Source organism: Anopheles stephensi, chromosome 2, assembly GCF_013141755.1.
Source record: "Anopheles stephensi strain Indian chromosome 2, UCI_ANSTEP_V1.0, whole genome shotgun sequence".
Lineage (NCBI taxonomy): Eukaryota > Metazoa > Arthropoda > Insecta > Diptera > Culicidae > Anopheles > Anopheles stephensi.
The window spans coordinates 15,107,393-15,128,876 of record NC_050202.1 but is presented as its reverse complement, the minus strand read 5'-3'; the positions used below and the strand labels follow the sequence as shown (position 1 = coordinate 15,128,876).

Genomic DNA, 21,484 nt, shown 5'->3' with positions numbered 1-21,484 from the left:
TGCACACGGCAGCACTGGTCCAGGCCGTTCACCTGTACTTAGGTCTGACTAGCCCACAATTTTAGTTAGTCATTATATGGCCATTAATTGCAGGGATGCTGGGTGCTAGAACTTCAATTGTCCTTTCTGGTAGAACGAAATTTAAGGGAATGTATATGAAGCCATCTTGATGATTTTTGATATAGGATTTTTCTCTGAATGTTTCCAAATATTTAATCCCCAATAAGTCAAGACAATATTCAAAGTCTATAGCTCGATTCTATTCTTCTGAATTCTGACTCTATCAAAAAAAACTTGGAGTACTTACCTATTAGAAGCTAGAGAATACGAGTCGTGAGAATTTCTTTACATATTCGTGAATACGATCATGCTCTTTTTTTGGAGGGGTCCTTGAGATCTTATCGAAGATATGCTTCGTTAAAGTACCCACCTTCGACAGCAAACTGGTAAGTTATGCGATTGGACTATCAGTAAACCAAAAAGCTACGACACGTTGCGTCATTTCCATCGCATCCAGCGCATCCACTTACTAGGCAACTGTTCTTAATGTGTACATCTCAAAAATCCTCTCCACTAAACGGCTCTGGGCTCCATCCGTGCACCGTGAACTTATGATAAAATGCTAAATTATGCTGCTTATCGTAATTATCGCTACATCTACTGCCGCATCCCTAATGAAATCCCGGACCCGTCTCAATAATACAGCGATTGTAATTAGCGTTTTAACGATCCCCTGCACCGGACGGTGATAGCCTTCCGGTGAGCTACGAGAGGTGAATAATTTCTCGGCACGCAGTACCGACCCTGCTCGTAAACAGTTTCGACGCAGATCGGTGAAGATTGTCGGGACAATTAATATAAAGTACCACTGCCGACATTTCCTGCCCCGAATTACCTTGCTACCGAATTTGGCGGTGTCGGTGTACAATTATCCCTCGGTGGTTCTTCCTTGCCCAATCGGAGGCGCACGCACACACACACTTGTCTGAACGAACCGTTTACGATCGTATCGCTGAAGAAGCAGAATAATTTATGAATTCTCTGGTAGTAATCAGGAATAGGTATACGATGGAGTAGGGTCTGTAGGAGTTGGGCGAAGGATGGCTAGCCTACAAATTGACTCCCATTGTTTAGGTACGGGAAGCGAGAAACATCATGAGCGTTTCGGGTTTCCTTTTCATGTTTGAGCTACTAGCATGGTGGATACTATCAAATTGTTTCCTTTGGTCACACGAATGTTTTTCTGATTCAGATTGTTAGGACGCAAAGTTATTTGGTTTTTGTAATAGAAAATCGAGTTTTAAGAAAGCCAATGATCTACCTAGAATGCAATTTCATTTTTGGGTGATGAAAACCATTGCACCGTAACTGCGACACAGAATACGAACGAACCGTGCCCGGTTTCCGGGAAAAGGAAAACTATTTTCAAACACTCTGACCCAATCCAATAATCTGCTTACAATCGATCGCCCTTTGTTTATCTACTGTGTACAGTAACGGAGCCCAGCACAGCAGGGAAATGAACGCCCGCACTCGAGACTCGGTTCCTGTTGATCTAAGGATTGTTGTTCTTTTTTTTTTCTCCCCCCGGATGCTTTTTGTTTCTCTTTGCGCTTCCGCTTACAGGAACCGGCTGTACACCGGAGTGTGAAGTGTGCATGCATCCCGGTGTGGCGCAGAATAAAAGTAGCAAAGAAAAGCATATCCTCGCCGAACAATGGTTTCGCCAAACGGGATTACTTCATTCGAAACCAAGCACTACCGCTTTTCTGGGTCAAAGTAAGACACTTTCCAACCGTGCGAACGGGATTGACGGATGCCGCACGCAAGGCGCCTGGTGGAAGTTTTACTGTTTTGCAAAAGCGCTTGATTAAAATTCAAACTATCAGCTCGATATTTAATCAACGCTCAAGTGCAGCTCGAGTTGGAGTTTTGCAAGTGTTTGGCTGGCAAGTGGTAGCCGTATGTGGAACGATGGTTTGCTCGGAAGAGGATGTTCCGGCTGCTGCCACGTTTTTGTGGTAAATCGTTCAAGATTGGGTGGTAAAGTTTGGCGTAATTTAATTTAAAACTTACTGCTGACTTCAACGCGCTTCCGTTACTGGTTCTCCGGTGCCAGTGGTTTTGCTGGCGTTTTATTACAATGAAATAGCTAGCAGGAAGCTTTTGAAGTACTAATTCATCCTGAAGATGACGGTCGCGGAAGGAGGTGCGACGTTAAAATTGATGCTTGTCGTTTGTTTTATATAATTCATTGGACAATTAATAATCAGTGTATGACTATTCTTTGAGGTTTAAGCAAAACTTGAACTAATAAAGCCCTATATTTATCTTTTAGTATTATTCTTCTCATCGGCTTTACCTTTCAACCTGGTTTGGGAGCTATCAGCGCCTGGGAGTATGCAATTAATATTTAATTTTCTTATTCATCAGTGATCGTATGGCCGTATTGCTAATATTTAAATAATAAATTACGGAAAAAGAAGAAAAAGGGTAGATAGCTCCTGTCCTTGGTCAAGTAAACCAATCAAGCACTCTCAAGCCAGCAAGACTGACAGTTTGAATATATATTGCATACCTTTAGGCGTTTTCATTTAAACTTGAATCGAACGTGATGAAACGGCTCTAGCGAAACATGTTAGGGAAAATAGGTAAAGTAAAGAAAATAATTATAACTAGAACAAGAAATTATTTCTCGGACAGCGTAGATGATGAAGAAGACTAATCATCGTGAACCAGTAGATTATTCTCTTATAATTTCTACCCTCAGCTCCAAATAGACCGCTTCGTACGATTCCTTATTACATTTCACGTTACTTAGTTAAGCAAATCCTGCTCGGCTATTTTCATTACCTTATTGTCAGTCAATTTGAAATGTCGCATCCGTGTCCCGCTTGCGTGTATGCTGGCTACCGCTTCTATCTGATGTTCCCATCGTTTGTGGGGAAATGTATTTTACCGAGCAGTAAAGGTTTGCAATGGAACCATTTTCCATGGAACAGGACGGACAGAAGGGACGGGGACAGCAGCACCAATTCTGACTACAAGTTGAGTGACGTTTTACCGACGCCGATGACAGCTGCCAGAAGGACATACGCATGCACTCGTACGAGATCAAAGGCCGCTCGGCGGATTATGGCTGCCGGTACCGTGTACGTTACGGAATATTTACGGTACTGCGTCATGGTGCTGGAAACCGGGCCCGGTTCAGTGTGTGTGTGGAAGTACGTTGAAGCTGTAGCTATTTTCATTACCATTCTAATTCATTCGGTACTTTGCCTGTCTCACTGGTGGTGAGTTGATTGCGGCTGCTGTTGGCAGTCGTACGACACACCTGTACCTGTGGATGTGAGCTTCTGTGTGTTTGCGCGGGAAGCAAACCGTCAAGATCATCTTTACGTCGGGATCCTGCTGCTAAAGTGGAATCATCCAGTGTTTTCCGATACACCTGGGGCCGTTTGAGACCGTGGGCCGACCGTTTTACCCCCTCGTGCCATTTCACGTCTAGCGCGTGCAGCGCTCGAGAGTGTATTCATGCGAGTCAGGAAAGGTGACGTTAGCGTATCGGTGTTTCGTACGAGACTGTGATTGAATAAGTCAGACTCTCAGTCAGTTTATGCTGCTGGGAAAAGGAAGCACCGACGGGGTGGGGACGAAAGAATGGAAGCGAAAAGGGACCCACAAACAACGCATGTAAAGCATTAGTTTGTCGGGTGCTTTCAAGTGACGCTTGGGTGGTATGGACGTGTTTGCTCACATCACGTAACGAATCGTGAGTGGGACGCAGGCGTTGTTGTACTTACTTTAGCACGATTTGCACAAGGCGTTTGGCTGAAAACGTTTAATTATAGTTACTCTCGTACTGCACCGACTGGCGAGACCCAAGCGAATCCGAGCAGGAGCGGCAAGTAATCTTGATTGAGTGTGACGTAGAAATTGTGCCCCGGTGTTATGGGTTGTTTGTGTAATACTCCACGCCATTATGTGCTTGACAAAGAACATAAAAAGCTGGTTTAAATTCTATCATGATACTTGAAACGCTCCATTTCAACGTAATCCACACAAATTGCATACTTTCAGGCTGATTTGAAAAAATGACCAAAACGCCACAAGTTATGCAATTTTGCGTTAGACGCTCTTCCGTACTAAAAAAATTGAATGGATTTGGGAACAAATAATATATGAAATTCCACTTACACATTCAGTTGTAACTTAAAGTATTCGGCTGAGAATTGTGTAGTCTAGCCACGCATTCAGCATAAATCATGTCTGTACAATTTAAGACTAATCCTAGTAAAATCAAATACTTAATTTAATAACACACACGGCACACTTGGAATCTTTCAGCGCTCTATGTGGGTTAGCCAAACTCCAAAGAAGCTGGAAGCCTTTCCCTCCGGCAGGCAGCAAAACAGTTTGCGGCAACAGTTTTCATTGTTTCCGAACGGTCGCAACAAGATCGAGCCAGCATTTACAATTAGCATCATATGGCTAGCGGACCTGGCAAGAAAGGCATAGCACCAGGGCAAGATAGAAAGGACCCTTCTGGTCAGTTACACCCCTAGCCGACGACAACGACGACGACAACACCGGCGACGACGGCTGCAAAAGCAACGACATTGAATGTTTGTTTCAAAGGTTACCCGGGGACGTAAAGATGCGCACTGTTTAGCAAAGCGTAAGGAAAACAATGCACCCTGCATCCTGATGACCCGTAAGTGCACTCGTGTAATTTGCATGATTGCATTATGGTTTTGTAATTGCAATGGGCTGCTAATGGGCTTTGAGGACTTTTCTGCTGCTGGTGTCCCGGAGTACCCGGTGCTGTACCGGGCACGCTCAGAAGACGTTCAAGTTTGTTTGTTTTTGATGTTTTATGAAACGTATCGTAACAGTGGCGACAACTCTGGAACGAGTAATAAGAGGTGAATTTTTAAGCTTGCTGTTGTTTGCAGGGAACAGAAAAGCTGGTATGAATAATTAATCAGAATTTATGACTAACAGATGTGATGCTATTTTTTTATTATGCCCCTTATTGTAGAGAGTGTTTTTGAATGAACAAAAGAGTTCTCGGTGCTAGGGAGAGCTGTACAAGATGGTGCAAATTAAATTTCACTGCCCACACTGAGCATTAGAATATTACTGAATGCCTCAACTCTTTTCGTCTTCAACAACGGCTGATGTTGTTTGATAATGTGGACATACTCGTCAGAAGAATTTGAAGTACGGAGGGTTTGAAGTACGAGTTAAGTGATTAATCAGTCAAAGAGCTGTATATTTCGTGGAAGTTTCGTGGAAAACCAATCCCAATACTAGTGATGAAAACATAATTAGAGCTTATAATGAAACTGTGCCAAAATACGGTCTTTTCTACAATGTCCGTATCAAATTTATCAATAACATTGATTGATGTGCCAAATTAGTGATCGCTGTTGTGTTTTGTGAACGCCTGGCAGTATGCAAAATAATTTTGATATGATTATTAACTGTAAAACTGCATGGAAAAGCGTGTTAGGCGTTGATTGGCCGTATCGAAATTATGCCAAATATGTGTAATAAGCAATCAATCAAAGAGAAGAATGATATGAACGCCTGGCAGTATGCAATTTAATTTTTTTAACTCATCCGTCATTCTGCGGCTACTTGACAACTCTTGTGATCTAAAAATGCCAAATGCACTATGCCTTAATTTGCTATTTTAGTTTCGAAACTTATGCTATATATTTTTAATAACTACTAATTCCCATTCTTGTCACTATTAATGTCGTTTTCACTAAAAAAACATTTGTACGTTTATTATAATACTCTTTTTTAAATTGCACTATAAATTACTTCATCGGTAGAGTTGCCATCGACACAAATATTCACAGTTCTATAACGTTGTTTACAGACTTGGTTTGATTTACTGAACAATAGCAAACATCTAATGGATGTTCCGGTGTGCAGTGCCGGAATCGTAATTAAATGCTTATTTATTCCTATTATTAGAATGTGGTAATCAATAGCGAGACCACATGAATGGGAAACCCTGAGTCCCCGGAAAGCATTCCGTTCCGTTCCGAAAAACCTCTTCAGTAACTGATTTATTTCATTTAATTAGCAAGGAATGTGTGTTGGTGGAAAGCTTGTTTTTGCAACCCGTGCCCGAAATGTGTTATGTGTTTTAGGAACGATGGGCGCAAATGAAAAACCCCTCTTTAAAAACATGTGTTTCGTGGAAATGGGTCGTACATTTTAAACACATCTGCAACAAAATTCGGCACCATATTCCAACCCTGTTCGCTTAAGGAATGCCCTGTGCAGCACCTTTCGGTCGCTGTTGCACAGGAGATGATCGTTTTCAATAATACACGATAATTCAATTTGTATCAGCGTAATGAGAGTATTCACCAGCCAATGGGACGGGTGCAAAGAAGAAGCCGGCCAGCAGTGTGGTGAAAGTCGCGACCAGGTGGTCTGCTGTTGGCATGCTGTTGACAGCAACATCCTTATATTCACCCGGGAGAATGGTAGTCGCCTTGCGCTTGTACCGACGAGCTCGGTGGGCGATGGGGAAAAAACTCCCGCAGGTACCACCAGTTTGTCTAATAGATTAAATTAAGCCACTCGGTGACTGCCAACTTCCAAAAGCACCACCACTCCAAACCCCCCCCCCCCCCCCCATCCCATGACACGACAAAGTTGGTGGTTGGATGGATCGGATCGGGATGGAATGGCTCGGGGCGACACAGTTTGCTTTTGGGAGGCAAAACAAAACAACCACCCTTCTACTCGAAGCTCTAAAAAGAAGCTCGAAAAAAAGCACACAACCACAACTCAACACGAACGTACAAAATTGAAAACACACACCCGACACAGCAACTCGAGGAAAAAGATTTCTCGACGAAAGTCTACGCTGCAAAAGCAATCTTTGCCGGTTACACCTTGGCTCCGGCTGCCGGTTTTGGGATTATGGGACAGAAGTGTTTCTTGGATTTTGCTCACCTGCTCGTGCCTCGTGGCTCACATGCCTCCCGTTGGCGGGTGGTTTTTCGAAAAACAGCGTACACCGTTCCCGGCCGTACCAAATGATGATCGGGGGAATGTTTATTTTTCCGGAACCTTCCACACAACACGAAAACGTGTAATGATGAGATTAAAGGGAGCAACATTCACAATCATGGTCTTTGGGCGGGTGCTTACACTTACGCGGCACCGGTTAGGTTAGAGTTGAAGTGTTTTGCGAGAAAATGGCACATTGTAGGGTGCAAAGTTTGGGCGCCCGAACGGAAGCTAGCGCAAACAAAAGCGGCTCCATATTCATTAGCCGTGTTGACTGAATGGGGTAAAGTGAGTGGAGTGGAGTTTTGTAAATGGCAATTATTGTAGGATTTTATGTAACGTAAGGAATTTTGTGAAGACAAGACTGAAGAAGCTCCATTGAAATAAGTAAAACCTTTCAAGGTGGTTTGAATTTAAATTTAAAAACTTCAGATCAATTCAAAATCTCAAAGAAGAATCAAGTTTAAGGCCTCAAATTCTAAGCACTTCAACGCAGTTAATAGAGTTCACTTCGTTTATGTACTTGGAATGGTTGAAAACTGAAACTTTCTAAACTCTGCTTCAGATATTTTCTTCTCAAACAAATATTTGAACGGCCCGTTTTGTTTCTCTCCCATCCTCTATCTAAACCCACTCGTTTCAACGATGGTTAAATCAAACATCCTTGGCTTATGGGAGATTGGTGTTAAAGTTTTTCCCCTTTTTAAGATAATATTATTTACACCACCGCCCGACAAGGGGCGCATCTCGTCTTTTTTTTGTTGCTGCCCGGAATCGAAAAAGTTTAACACCTCCCGGAATGAGCCGGGAGGATCAATTTAGGAGGCACAAGCCTAGTTGTAAAGATGGGCTTTGCATACGGGCGGTGGTAATTTCATTTGATCCAATTGTTTGGTAAAGTCTAAAATTAGAGAGCGATACATTTCATTCTGGGTATTGCTGTGCTTGATCTTTGGGCGAAGTTTTTCAAGCTTGTGCTTGATTCGGAGGAAAAAAGGATCTCTTTATTGTGTGGTGTGTGCGGTACACAGAGAGATAAATTAATTTTCCGTGGGTTTTAAAGCATTTTTTATGGAGGTTTAGGCTCTGTGGGAGTCTTTAAATTGGGCAGAAATTTAATTGAAGTTATTTTTACTTGAAAGGAATATTATATTCAATATCTATTTGATCATGTCTTTATGGATTACTATCTTACTATCAATTTCAGACAATTTAAAAGTTATCATGGTCGATTTTTATGATCCGTATCAGCATGGTTTAATACCTCATCCATAGTCAAATTTGTATCTTAAACTCACAACATATAAAAACCATATTTTGTCTACACTAACGATAACGGATTAGTCTCCTGCATCCCCTCACGAACATCAAACAAAAATCGGTGAGGAATTGACTTACAAGGTTTCATGAGGGATTCTTCATGTTCTTTATGCTGACGTTTCATGAGAAAACGACTGTACTCTTTCATCTGATAAGATGTACAGTGATACATACATCAACAGATAAAATTGGATCATGCAAAGCAAGAAAAGGCCCATGAGTAGGGCTGCACCCTTCTGCATGGTTACGCTAGGCACTACGGTTTGAAGATAACCGTATGCGTTTATCACCTCACAGCGTTTTATTAGAATTTTTATGCCGATCACAACAGCACGGGACGCTCCCAAATGTGAATGATAACGTGATCACGTTTCTAACATCTCCGTGTGTCTATTTACCCACAATCGGTGTGACAATAAATCCTCCGTTGCTTCCTATAGTGGCAAGTCATCCCCGAGGAGGGTCCTCCCGACACGTGCTGCGAGATAGATTGGGCCGTGATCAGCAAATTATCTAGCAAAAGAAATTTGGGTCAAATGGCAATATAACAGGAATGATAAAAATTGTACATACCTCCAGTCGACCACTAGCAGTCAGTAGTAACGGGCTCGGTGTACTCAAAGCGACAAAATGCGTACCGCAGTGTCAAGACTCGGTGTTATTCTACTTCTGGGTGTCGTAGTGAATGGCTCATTAAATGATGGTAAAGAAAACTTGTTTTAAATTTGTACAGCTTCGCTAAACTCCCTGACTGATCAATACAATTTTCATCCTGAAGAGTATAACAGTGATAAACGCTACCATCCAAGGCTTCCCGATGAGAACGTTCCCGTCCCGAAAGCATCCCGAAATGCCGAACAGGAGCAAACGATTGAGTACTGGAGAAATCAGGCAAAGGCTACAGTGGATCAGCAGGTGACACGGTCGGAGAACACGAACATCGCCAAAAATGTTATCATGTTCCTGGGCGATGGAATGTCCATCACTACCGTAGCGTTGGCAAGAATTCATGCTGGTGGTGAGGAGACTCCACTATCCTTCGAAAAGTTCCCGTACATAGGAATGGCGAAGACGTACTGCGTCGACTACCAGGTACCGGATTCGGCCTGTACAGCCACAGCTTTCTTGACTGGAATCAAAGCCAATAGGGCTACGATCGGGGTGAATGCTCAGGTGAAGCTTAGGGATTGCGCAGCTGGTCTTAATCGATCACTGCATACTACCTCCATCGGTCAGTGGGCAATTGACGCAGGAAAGGATGCTGGATTGGTAACAACGACACGTGTCACACACGCTTCTCCTGCGGGAGTTTATGCACACACAGCATTCCGGGACTGGGAAAACAATTTCTACGTGAAAGCGGATGGCTGTGATACGAACCGTGTTGATGATATTGCGGAACAGTTGGTGTACGGTGAGACTGGTGCTCGGCTGAAGGTAATTATGGGTGGCGGACGTCGTGAGTTTATGGATCGTGAAGCTCATGAGGATTATGAGACGGGCAGCGGAGGATACCGGTCGGATGGGCGGCACTTAATCAACGAGTGGCTCCGGAATGGTCCTGTTGCAGAGAATCGGACGTTTGTGTGGAAGCGATCGGATCTGCTGGCGGTGGATCCTCACCGTACGGATCGATTACTAGCGCTGTTCGAACCAAGCCATTGTGCTTACAATTTGGACAAAATTGATAACAATTTGGATGAAGAGCCGACGCTATCGGAGATGGTGGATAAAGCGACGGACATGCTAAGCAACAGTCCGAATGGATTCTTCCTGTTCGTGGAGGGTGGCCGCATCGATCACGGACATCATGAAAATAAGGCGCGATACGCGATTGATGAAACGGTGGAGTTCGCCAAAGCGATAGAGCTGGCTCGCAACAAGTTCAGTGAGGAAGACACCCTGATCGTGGTAACTTCTGATCACTCGCACACTGCCAGCTTCGCAGGCTATGCGGTAGGTGGACCAATATCAGAAAGCTAGGAGTTCTCTATCGATCAGTTTAACATTCTCATTTAATTTCAATAGGATCGTGGTAATGATGTATTCGGGACGGCCGGTAACGGTGATGACGGTTTGCCCTACATGACGATCAGTTACGCTAATGGACCGGGGCATGAAAAACATGTTGATGCGGATACTGGCGCTCGGTTGGACGTACGCCAGATGGATCGATCAAAGTCAAACTTTGTATTCCCGGCCACGATCCCGCTGAGCCTTGAAACACACGCCGGGGAAGATGTGGCCGTCTACGCGTCTGGTCCATGGTCTCATCTGTTTACTGGTGCCTACGAACAAAACCTCATTCCACACATGATGGCGTACGCTTCCTGCCTAGGGAATGGATTGAAGGCATGTGATTGAGCTGTGGTATGTGAAAATGTAAGTGGACGTGTATTTATTATAATGATCAGGATCTTTTTTGGGCACAACACGCCGGTGAAAGTTAAGATAGGAAAAGATAAACCTTTAAGACACGCGTTGAAGCACTAAACATAGTTGCTGGTGTCTTTTGAACCTATCAACAATTTCAGACGATTTTAACATCAAAATTCATTTCAATGGAGGCATAAATCTGAAAGTTATTTTTTACAAAATGAAGTTGCTTTTTATCGTATTATACGCTACTAGACCTCGAGATAGAAAATTAAAATGTCTTGTACAACTTAAGATAAAAAAAAATAATAGCTTTTCTGTAACTAATTTTTGGCACAATTGCGTCCTTGCTAGCTTCTTTCATGATGGAAACATATTTGATGGCCAAATCAAACACGTGAAAGTATTGTGTCGATTACCATTCAGCTATTAAGGTACATTAACAATCCGATCCATCGTTTGTTCGATTGTTTTATCTGATATTAGAATGCAATTGCTGGACCCCGGGCCATTCGATTATGCTTTACAATGTTTGACTTTACCCGACGTCAGCAGTAAACTTTGCAGTTAATCTCAAAAGAAAAAAAAAAACGCCAGACTACTCCCGAATGCGTGATAACGTGATCACGTTTTTGACAACGCACTGTGCGCATTGCTAACAATCGAGGTCTGGCGATAAATCCGCCGACGGGTCCAAAAAACCTGCAAATCACCCCCAAGGATGGTTGGCCAGGGTCGTGCGGAGGGATAGATTGTACCGTGATCGATAATTATCTGGCAATCAATATTTGGTTCAAATAGCCGTATAACAGGAAAGACTAAATTTGGACGTACCTCCAGTCGACGGCCGACAGTCAATAGTCACGGGCTCGGTGTGCTCAAAGCGACAAAATGCGTACGATAGTGTCCAGTTTGTGCGTTATTCTTCTGTGCGGTGTCGTAGTGAATGGCTCATTACATGATGGTAAAGAAAACTATTTAGAAATCGGGATAAATTTAGTAAACTATTATTCTAAGTAAAATAATTTTCATTCCGAAGAGTTTGACAGTGATAAACGCTACCATCCAAGGCTTCCCGATGAGAACGTTCCCGTCAAAGCATCCCGAAACGCCGAACAGGAGCAAACAATCGAGTACTGGAGAAGCCAGGCAAAGGCAACGGTGGAAAAGCATGTGACACGAAAGGAGAACACCAACATCGCCAAGAATGTCATCATGTTCCTGGGTGATGGAATGTCCATCGCTACCGTTGCGCTGGCAAGAATTCATGCCGGTGGTGAGGAGACTCCACTGTCCTTCGAAGAGTTTCCGTACGTAGGTATGGCGAAGACGTACTGCGTTGACTACCAAGTGCCCGATTCGGCCTGCACAGCCACCGCCTACTTGACCGGTGTCAAGGCTAACATGGATACGATCGGTGTGAATGCTCAGGTGAAGGTTAGGGACTGTGAAGCTGGTCGCAATCGATCACTGCACACTACCTCCATCGGTCAGTGGGCAATTGATGCTGGAAAGGATTCGGGCATAGTCACAACGACACGCGTCACACACGCTTCTCCAGCTGGAATTTATGCGCACACAGCGTACCGAGACTGGGAAGATGACTTCTACGTGAAAGAAGATGGTTGTGATCCTAACCTCGTGGACGACATTGCAGAACAGTTGGTGTACGGTGAGACAGCTCCTAAGCTTAGAGTGATTTTGGGTGGCGGACGACGTGAGTTTATCGACAGAGACATTCACCAAGATTACGAGACGGGCAAAGGAGGTTACCGATCGGATGGGCGGCATTTGATCAACGAGTGGCTTCGGAATGGTCCGGTCGGAGAGAATCGGACTTTTGTGTGGAAACGATCGGATCTGCTGGCGGTGGATCCTCATCGTACGGATAGGCTGCTCGGTATGTTTGAACCAGGTCATTGTGCTTACAATTTGGACAAAGTTAATAACAACCTGGACGAAGAGCCAACGCTGTCGGAGATGGTGGACAAGGCGACCGATATCCTTAGCACCAATCCGAACGGGTTCTTCCTGTTCGTGGAAGGTGGTCGGATAGACCATGCCCATCACGACAACCGCGCTAAGTATTCGATTGACGAAACGGTGGAGTTCGCCAAAGCAATAGAGCTAGCCCGAAAGAAGTTTAGCGAAGAGGACACCCTGATCGTGGTGACCTCGGATCACTCACACAGTGTCAGCTTCGCAGGATATCCGGTAAGTGAATGAATTGCTAAATGTTATACCGTAAATGGGGTTTTAATTTGTGTTTGTGTCAACAGAGCCGAGGTAATGACGTATTCGGGACGGCCGGTAATGGTAAGGACGGCGTCCCTTACATGACGATCAGTTACGCTAATGGACCGGGCTACAAGAAGCACATCGATGTTGAAGCTGGCACTCGGAAGGATGTACGCCAGATGGATCGATCCAAGTCAAACTTTGCATTCCCTGCTATGTTGCCAAAAGACTCCGAAACGCATGGTGGTGAAGATGTGGCCGTCTACGCGTCCGGCCCGTGGTCTCATCTGTTCGTTGGCTCGTACGAGCAAAACGTTCTACCACACATCATGGCGTACGCGTCTTGTATTGGCAACGGATTGAAGGCCTGCAAACCATGAGAAGTTAACATTCACGATTCCAAAAATAGTATTAAAAACGTTTTGCTAATTATCGAATAGTTTCCAGGAAACAATGTAAGAAAACTCTCAGTAAACGGGAAGAGCCTGTTTTTAGCCACACGTGCGGAATGCTAAGCCAGGAAGTGAAGGAAGTTTTAGACACGTGTTGAAGTGTCCCACGCTCTACGGGGATGCTTCCGACATGATCCAATGTCGCAGCAATTGTTTTCTTTGCTAAAGTTGTAAATATCACCTCACGTTACAGCTGGCACTATCAACCATCGATAATCTAGCTGTTCAGAATTCGTCCAAAATTTAGGTAGCAATAAAAATCAAAATATTTATCACATTAGAGGCTAGACAAGCCCCAGAACGCATGAACTTCCTAGCCGCCATGCTATGAGACAAACAAAAAAAAAAACACACTCGTAAGAAAACACAGAATGTGACGATAATGTCACTTGAAGCGATTAGACTTTGATGCCGTCGGCGTTATCATCCACAGTCACGAGTGCATCACGATCAGCGGAACGCTCCATTATCTTAAAACCACCCAACTGCTTGAAGCACCCTTGAGACGATTCGCTTTGGTTTGGGGGAAGAATATAGCTGCCGTTCAGTTGCCCGCAGACGTTCAGACAGTGTCGAAGATGTACCGAACAATCAGCCTCCTGCTGATACTAGCCACCGTACTCGGTGTTGCGCTAGGATCCTCCCTAAACGATGGTAATGGAGCAAAAAACACGGTGAAATAAAATAATAAGATTGAATATTCTAACCGAGCTTTCTTGTTTGCGTGTGTGTGTGTTTTTGTGTTAAGAATGTGATAGTGATAAACGACTTCATCCGAGGCTACCCGACGAAACGCTGAAGAAGCTACCGAAGAACAAGAATGCCGAACAAGAGGAAACGATCGAGTACTGGAGAAGCCAGGCAAAGGCGACGGTCGAAAAGCTGCGGGAGAAGAAGGAAAACACAAACATCGCCAAGAATGTCATCATGTTTCTGGGTGATGGAATGTCCATCTCGACCGTGGCGATGGCACGAGTCTATGCCGGCGGTGAAGAGATTCCACTGTCGTTCGAAAAGTTCCCGTACATCGGAATGTCGAAGACGTACTGCGTGAACTATCAGGTGGCCGATTCGGCCTGCACAGCGACCGCCTATCTGACCGGTGTGAAGGGCAATTACGAGACGATCGGTGTGAATGCGCACGTGCCGGTGCGTGACTGTGAGGCTGGCCGGAACCGTAGCACGCACACCACCTCCATCGGACATTGGGCGATGGATGCGGGAAAGGATGCTGGCATAGTCACGACGACACGCGTCACGCACGCATCCCCCTCGGGTATGTACGCGCACATTGCGTTCCGGGACTGGGAGGACGATTACTGGGTCAGGCAGGATGGTTGCGATGCGGAACGGGTAGATGATATCGCGGAACAGTTGGTGTACGGTGACACGGCACCTAGGATGCGAGTGATTTTGGGCGGTGGACGACGTGAGTTTATGGATCGTGATGCTCATGCGGATTACGAAACGGGCAGAGGAGGATATCGGTCGGATGGGCGGCATTTGATCAACGAGTGGCTCCGGAATGGTCCGGTCGGAGAGAATCGGACATTTGTGTGGAAACGATCGGATCTGCTAGCGGTGGATCCTCACCGTACGGATAGGCTGCTCGGTATGTTCGAACCAAGCCATTGTGCGTACAATTTGGACAAGGTGCACAAAAACCTCGACGAAGAACCGACGCTATCGGAGATGGTGGACAAGGCGACCGATATCCTTAGCACCAATCCGAACGGGTTCTTCCTGTTCGTGGAGGGTGGTCGCATCGATCACGGACATCATGACAATCAGGCGCGATACGCCATTGATGAAACGGTGGAGTTCGCCAAAGCGATAGAGCTGGCGCGCAACAAGTTCAGCGAGGAAGACACGCTGATCGTGGTGACCTCCGATCACTCACACAGTGTCAGCTTCTCAGGGTACCCGGTAAGAATGCGTCATCATTCATCATTTTGCTTATCTGCGGGTTTGACTCAACAATTCTATCTTGACACTACAGAATCGTGGGAATGACATCTTCGGGACGGCGGGTACCGGTAAGGATGGAATACCGTACATGACGATCAGCTATGCAAACGGGCTTGGGTTCAACAAGCACGTCGATCTAGTGAAGGGACAGCGTGCCAATGTGCGCAACATGCCGGATGCCGGTGAGGATAACTTTGAATTTCCGGCCACGCTGCCAGTCGAGCTGGAAACGCACGGTGGTGAGGATGTGGCCGTGTACGCCTCAGGACCGTGGTCGCATCTATTCACCGGGTCGTACGAACAAAACGTCATCCCGCATATGATGGCGTATGCTTCGTGCATTGGCAATGGGCTGAAGGCTTGTAAGAATTAATTATTCTCAGGAATTGAATATCTAATAAAGTATTAAAATTATGTGATCGTAATTAATGATCTGATCATGGCGTTTTGAGCTGCAGTAGTAAACAAAAGTCCACCAAGTCCCGGGGGGGTCTGCTTGGTCCATTAATCACTTAGCGGTTGACAGAAGGCATGCGCGGATAATTGATTATTGTTGTTGATTGCTGCCGTATATCCTTCACGCGGACCAATACGACGTAGAAGCGGCTTGCGTCTTTCGCCAAACAGGCTGATCATAAATTTTTCCCCAAAGGTCGATACTACTGAGCAGCTACAATGCGATAAGCAAACAATGCGCCAAGGTTTAATACAACGCCACAAATGTGTTGCTTCGAATCGGAAGCAATCGCACGCTAGGTTAGTCATCTGATAAAGCACATTATCGCGGTGGTTAACGCTCTTCTCAAGCCAATCGACTCCATCTGATAACACCCCGTGGGGTAAGGTGGAAGACATATGGTAGGATTAGTACCGAACAATTGATATATTCACTTCATCAGCACCTTAAACCATCACAGGTCCCAGGCGCACCTACGCTAGACACTATTTACAGCAACCCGTTCCCCGCGATAAGCGACACTCTTATCATGCGAATGCTCGCGCATCAGCTCTCGGTGGATAATACTACATCGATCAAAACGGTAACAGGCCCGTCGACAGATGGGCGATCATTGTTTCCAATAGCAGGGAGGATTAATTAACGTCTCATTAGTACGGCGATAGAACAGCCGAGAAGGAGCGACAGTTGCAATGCGACGCTCGTACCGGCTGAGCTAGAATCGTCGTAGTAATCTCCGATCTGAGCGATGTACGAGATTAGGTACGGGATGGTGTTCTGTTCGTAGACGCCCCGGAACAGGTGTGACATTGGGCCCGATACCCAAACGGCAACATCATCGCCACCGTGCGTTTCCGCATCCAGCGGTACCGTCGCCATGTACCGTTGATCCATCAGGGTGTAGTCGTACTTGGACACGTCCTCCCGAATGGCCAGATTGTCCTGGGTGTACGTTGTGTAGTACGACAATCCGTTTGCGTAGCTGAGCGTGGTGTAGGGCAGCAAGTCCTCGTCACTAATGTCACCAAGGCCTAGTATGTCGTTGCCTCTTTTCTGTGGAAGAGCGAGAGATATGGGATATTGCAAGAATTGATTGAAGATCATCCGAGAACGACGATCGATCCACTTACGGGATATCCGTTGTACGTCATGGTGTGCGCATGATCAGAGCTAACAACGATCAGCGTATCCTCCTCGCTGGTCATCTTGCGTGCCGTATCGACAGCCTTGGCCATCTCAGCCGTTTCGTCCAGCGCTAGCCTGGCGTACGTTTCATGGTGAGCCACATCGATCAGCCCACCCTCCACGAACAGCACGTATCCCTGCTTGTTCTTCTGCAGCAGCTCGATCGCCGTCCGTGTCATCTCCTCGAGCGTCGGTTCCATTCGGCTCGCCTCACTGCTGTCCTTCAGCTCTAGGTTATACTTCATGTGCCCACTTTCAAACAGTCCAAGCAGATAGTCCGTGCTGGAAGTGTCCACCGCTAGAAGCTGGTCCCGGTTCCAAACGTACTGCGATCGTCCCATCGTTTCGTGCGTTTGCTTCCACTGTTCGATCAGATTCTTACCATCCTGCCGATAGCCGGGCTTACCCTCTTCGTCCAACGTATCTACCGGGAGCAAATTTCCACGTCCTCCACCAAGCACCACGTTAAACCGTTTGGCCACCTCCTTACCCACCAACTGTTCGGCAATGTCGTCCACCCGGTCCGGATCACATTCAGCATCCAGCACCTCCACATCGTTCTCCCAGTACCGGTTGGCAGTGCTTGCATATGCTCCCGCAGGTGTGGCGTGCGTGATCTTCGTAGTTGTGATTATGCCCGTACTCTTGCCCGCATCCTGAGCCCACTTGAGTAGTCCCTCAAAGTCGGACGCGTTACGATCGTACTCGCAGGTGTAGCGTGGCACAGAGGCAGCAACGTTTATCATACCGTAGTTAATCTTCACTCCGGACAGATACGCCGTGGCGGTGCAGGACGAATCGGAAACCTGTCGGTTAACGCAGTACGTACGCACCGATCCGATGTCCTTGAAGTTCTCGAACGACAAGCTGTTTGCCTCGTTACCGAGATACATGCGGGTAGCTGCGACCGTTTGCGAGGACATTCCATCGCCAATGAAGAAGATAACATTTTTCGCATGATTTGTGTTGTGCGGTGTGGCTAACTTCTGGGCGAGAGTTTGTTGTCCCTGCTGTAGCCAGTAGTCTGTTTCTAGTTCGCGATCATCGTAACCTTGCACCTGAGGCGCTGCAGATCTTGAGGTAGCAGCGGAAGCGCTCGATTGCAGTGATGCATGCTTGCCTCGTCGCGAGTGCCCGTCCGGTACACGACCTATAGAAATCGTGTAAGAAAGAAAAATTTGGAAAAATCCTCCACGAAACTACAGCTAGTGTGATCACACTTACCACCATTAGGGACACTGACAAGCTCACCAACCGCGAGCCCCACAACCAGCAGCCCTACGAAGTACCTGGCAAGGGTTATCATCGTGTCTGGTGCCTCTCAGCGATGCTCGACCCAGCGCGACCGATTCTCAACTAAAGGAAACTCGTCCGCTAGAGTATTGTTAGGCTTTATTTCTTAGCTCGCTTATCAACCACTGTGCTCGCCCGCAGATAAATGCTCCTTGAGGAGCGGGAGCAGATACAGTCTACGCGGGTGTTACCGCTCTGCTCCGAGGATGATTAGGTTTGTCCTCGACGTAAAGTGAAGCATCAAAAGAAAATGGTTGATAAGTCGTTGCGGTGCATGCGACAGCGTGGTACAAATACAACCAGGAAGACTATCTTTAAGATCCGATTTCATTGTTAATACGACCTTTGATATTAGCTATCAAAGGTGTGATGTGTGGTGAAATGTAAAAAAAAACGGCGACAAAAATCTTATATGACTACGCTACCCGGTACAGCTGCCGACCGAATGTCCCAACCAGTGCTAGACACATGAGCAGAAGGTGTGAAATGCCCATCATACCCGCCGCGCCATTATCATCATCATCGTCATGGTCATGATCGCCGGCACCACCGTGGTTATGTTCATCCTCGTTCGTCACCCAGCCGAACTCTTTGCCGATGTTGGTCGCGTAAGCTATCAGCATCGGTATCACGTTTTGTTCCATGCTGCCGCCGAACAGATGGGCACTCGGGCCGCTGGCATACACACCGACATCCTCACCGCCGTGCGTTTCCGACGACAGTGGTACGGTGGCCAGATAGCGCTGCCGGTAGTTGGTGAAGTCGTAGTCGGACACGTCGATGCGTTTGGACGGGTTACCATCGACGTAGGTCTGCGAGAAGCCTTCACCGTTCGCGTAGCTAAGCGTGGTGTAGGGTAGGCCGTCAATGTCGCTGATGTCACCGATGCCTAGAATGTTGTTACCACGCGTCTGTGGGGATGAGAGGATCGATCAAAACTGTCGATTAGTGATGCGGATGGTCGAATCGATGAATCGATTTTGGAGCATTGGATAATTTTTCTTTGTCCTTTAAAGAATTCTACTGCTTATGGATCTGATCAAAACTGACCTTCCTTAACAGTTCTATGTAAGTAACCGGTTAAAACAAGTCTAATAAACCATTGTTTGACAGACATGGCCTAGAATGTCGTAACGTCAGTAAACAGTGTTTGGTGAAATAAAATGTTGGCAAGAGTAAAGTTCACTCTACGATATGCTATAAAACTAAACAGCCCAGTGCGCTGTCGATTACAATAGTTATAAACCGCTTATCAGTGCACTTTACAATGTTGCCCCGGTTTGCTGATAACGTGCCAAATTACCCTAATGAAAGGTAATAAATCATCGCCCACTCAGTTGCAGTTGCACGGTCCAGCTGATCACCATCACGACCGAGTGGCTGATTACAGACAATAAAAATTCTTGGGACCCTCGACAGCCGAAAAAAAATGCAACAAACTGTTGCTCCCAGGTTATTGTACTTTGATCCGCATCGTACGTACCGGATATCCGTTGAACATGAGCGTATGGCTATGGTCCGATGATACCACAATCAGCGTATCGTCCACGCTCGTCCGTTTGCGCGCCATATCGATCGCTTTGTGAAATTCGTTCGTTTCCTCCAGCGAAAGGCGCGCCCGGTTTGAATGATGTGCCGTGTCGATGAGACCACCTTCCACAAACAGCACGTATCCCTTCTCGCTACCCTCGAGCATGCTCAGCGCAGCGTCCACCATGTCGGTGAGCTTCGGTTTCCGATCGCCAACGTTCTGTTCGTCGATCTCCAGATTATACAGACAGTGGCTGCTGTCGAACAACCCCAGCACATAGTCCAGCTTTTTGGTTTTGGTCGCTTCCATCAGGCTCGCCTTGTCCGACACATACTCTGCCGCACCCATTCCGCTGTGCACCTCTTTCCATGCGTCGATCAGATTAACTCCATCCGAGCGCGTTCCCGCCTTACCATCCTCATCCGATGTTCCCTTCGGTAGAAAATGGCGCCGACCACAACCGAGCACCACATTCAAGTTCTTCCCAACGCTACCGTACACAAGCTGGCTGGCAATGTCCTTCGGTTTATCCTCCTCCTTTGTCGTGGGACAATCGGCAGTCACCTCACTATCATCCTCCCAGTCACGATCGGCACTGCTAGCGTAAGCTCCGGCCGGCGATGCATGCGTTATGCGCGTATTTGTAACGACTCCCGTCGCTTTGCCGGCCTCCTGGGCCCACTGGAACAATCCCTTAAACTCGGTCGCCTCGTGATCGTACTCGCACGTCGTCCGTTTTACACTGGCCGCCACATTCAGCATCGCGTAGTTGATCTTCACCCCGGACAGGTAAGCGGTTGCGGTACAGGCCGAATCAGCCACCTGCCGATTGACGCAGTACGTTTTGGCCAGGCCAAAGTACGGGAATTGTTCGAACGAGAGGGAAGCATTTTCGTTGCCCAGATACATACGGGTCGCAGCCACTGTGGTGAGTGACATACCGTCACCGATGAAGAAGATCGCATTCTTTGCTCGACGATCGCTTTTCGGGAGCGTTGTATGCTCCTGCAGCGATTTCTGTGCTGCCGTTCGCCAATATTCCGACTCCTCCTCTAGCGTGTCGTACACTGGTTCACTCTTCATAAGTCTACGGTCCGGCCGTGGATGCTGTTGATCGTGAGGATCGATCGGACGTCGGGCTCCATAGACCGTGGTGGATAGGATGGACGCCACGGTCAGTAACACTAAAACTGCACAACTCACCCAACTTGCCATGATGGTGAGGAGCGATGCGAAAGTCGATAGAACAATTGGCCACTACTGGGTGTGCATCGATGAACTGCGAAACGGACACTGGCGAGTGTTGTGATGAACTGATACCGTTTTCAAGAGCTCACTATAATCGCCAACCCGTAAGTTCGCACCGCTTATCAAGCGGGATCGAATCGGAAACTGTTGAAAGGTGTGATCGCTAACAATTAAATGTAAGGCTTAAAAGAATAAGCCATTGTTAAACATACACCCCGCGTGGAGAGCTTTTTTTTAAGTGCGCGTACTGTATCTCCCGCTGTATCCCAACGGTGAATTATCAATCATACCGCTGCACGAGATAATCTGCGCCGCCTTTTTTTGCCTACCATGCCACCACTGACATCCCTTTCCTATGCAACGGTGCCAAATATT

At 46.5% G+C, this 21,484-nt stretch overlaps 5 protein-coding genes across 9 annotated transcripts in view; 4 read left to right on the top strand and 1 right to left on the bottom strand.

Annotated features, from left to right (window-relative positions):
* The window catches only part of LOC118517603 (ras-related protein Rap1), a 72,991-nt gene that overhangs the window by 31,584 nt on the left and 19,923 nt on the right, over positions 1-21,484 (top strand). The gene's annotated exons all lie outside the window — the stretch shown is intronic.
* LOC118517600 (alkaline phosphatase-like) lies at positions 8,955-11,474 on the top strand. Its single transcript, XM_036063889.1, has 3 exons — positions 8,955-9,064; positions 9,140-10,317; positions 10,390-11,474. The coding sequence occupies exons 1-3, from the start codon at positions 8,992-8,994 to the stop codon at positions 10,723-10,725; spliced, it is 1,587 nt and encodes a 528-aa protein (XP_035919782.1). The 5' UTR covers positions 8,955-8,991; the 3' UTR covers positions 10,726-11,474.
* LOC118517599 (alkaline phosphatase-like) lies at positions 11,556-13,776 on the top strand. The gene is made up of 3 exons (XM_036063888.1): positions 11,556-11,701; positions 11,777-12,951; positions 13,017-13,776. The coding sequence occupies exons 1-3, from the start codon at positions 11,629-11,631 to the stop codon at positions 13,353-13,355; spliced, it is 1,587 nt and encodes a 528-aa protein (XP_035919781.1). The 5' UTR covers positions 11,556-11,628; the 3' UTR covers positions 13,356-13,776.
* LOC118517598 (alkaline phosphatase-like) lies at positions 13,825-15,820 on the top strand. The gene is made up of 3 exons (XM_036063886.1): positions 13,825-14,081; positions 14,176-15,353; positions 15,427-15,820. The coding sequence occupies exons 1-3, from the start codon at positions 14,006-14,008 to the stop codon at positions 15,766-15,768; spliced, it is 1,596 nt and encodes a 531-aa protein (XP_035919779.1). The 5' UTR covers positions 13,825-14,005; the 3' UTR covers positions 15,769-15,820.
* Positions 16,255-21,223, bottom strand: LOC118506287. The gene is made up of 5 exons (XM_036043209.1): positions 19,814-21,223; positions 18,748-19,241; positions 18,262-18,275; positions 16,983-18,187; positions 16,255-16,905 (listed from the first exon to the last, which is right to left on the bottom strand). Exons 1-5 carry the CDS (start codon positions 21,074-21,076, stop codon positions 16,492-16,494), a joined length of 3,390 nt encoding a protein of 1,129 aa, XP_035899102.1. The 5' UTR covers positions 21,077-21,223; the 3' UTR covers positions 16,255-16,491.

Excerpts from the sequence above, each read along its gene's own strand:
- LOC118517600 (XM_036063889.1), top strand. The coding sequence starts at position 8,992 with ATGCGTACCGCAGTGTCAAGACTCGGTGTTATTCTACTTCTGGGTGTC. Across the intron at positions 9,065-9,139 it reads GAATGGCTCATTAAATGATG|AGTATAACAGTGATAAACGC; the intron begins GTAAAGAAAACT and ends TTCATCCTGAAG. Across the intron at positions 10,318-10,389 it reads CCAGCTTCGCAGGCTATGCG|GATCGTGGTAATGATGTATT; the intron begins GTAGGTGGACCA and ends TAATTTCAATAG.
- LOC118517599 (XM_036063888.1), top strand. The coding sequence starts at position 11,629 with ATGCGTACGATAGTGTCCAGTTTGTGCGTTATTCTTCTGTGCGGTGTC. Across the intron at positions 11,702-11,776 it reads GAATGGCTCATTACATGATG|AGTTTGACAGTGATAAACGC; the intron begins GTAAAGAAAACT and ends TTCATTCCGAAG. Across the intron at positions 12,952-13,016 it reads TCAGCTTCGCAGGATATCCG|AGCCGAGGTAATGACGTATT; the intron begins GTAAGTGAATGA and ends TTGTGTCAACAG.
- LOC118517598 (XM_036063886.1), top strand. The coding sequence starts at position 14,006 with ATGTACCGAACAATCAGCCTCCTGCTGATACTAGCCACCGTACTCGGT. Across the intron at positions 14,082-14,175 it reads AGGATCCTCCCTAAACGATG|AATGTGATAGTGATAAACGA; the intron begins GTAATGGAGCAA and ends TTTTGTGTTAAG. Across the intron at positions 15,354-15,426 it reads TCAGCTTCTCAGGGTACCCG|AATCGTGGGAATGACATCTT; the intron begins GTAAGAATGCGT and ends TTGACACTACAG.
- LOC118506287 (XM_036043209.1), bottom strand. The coding sequence starts at position 21,076 with ATGGCAAGTTGGGTGAGTTGTGCAGTTTTAGTGTTACTGACCGTGGCG. Across the intron at positions 19,242-19,813 it reads TCATGTTCAACGGATATCCG|ACGCGTGGTAACAACATTCT; the intron begins GTACGTACGATG and ends TCATCCCCACAG. Across the intron at positions 16,906-16,982 it reads TGACGTACAACGGATATCCC|AAAAGAGGCAACGACATACT; the intron begins GTAAGTGGATCG and ends GCTCTTCCACAG.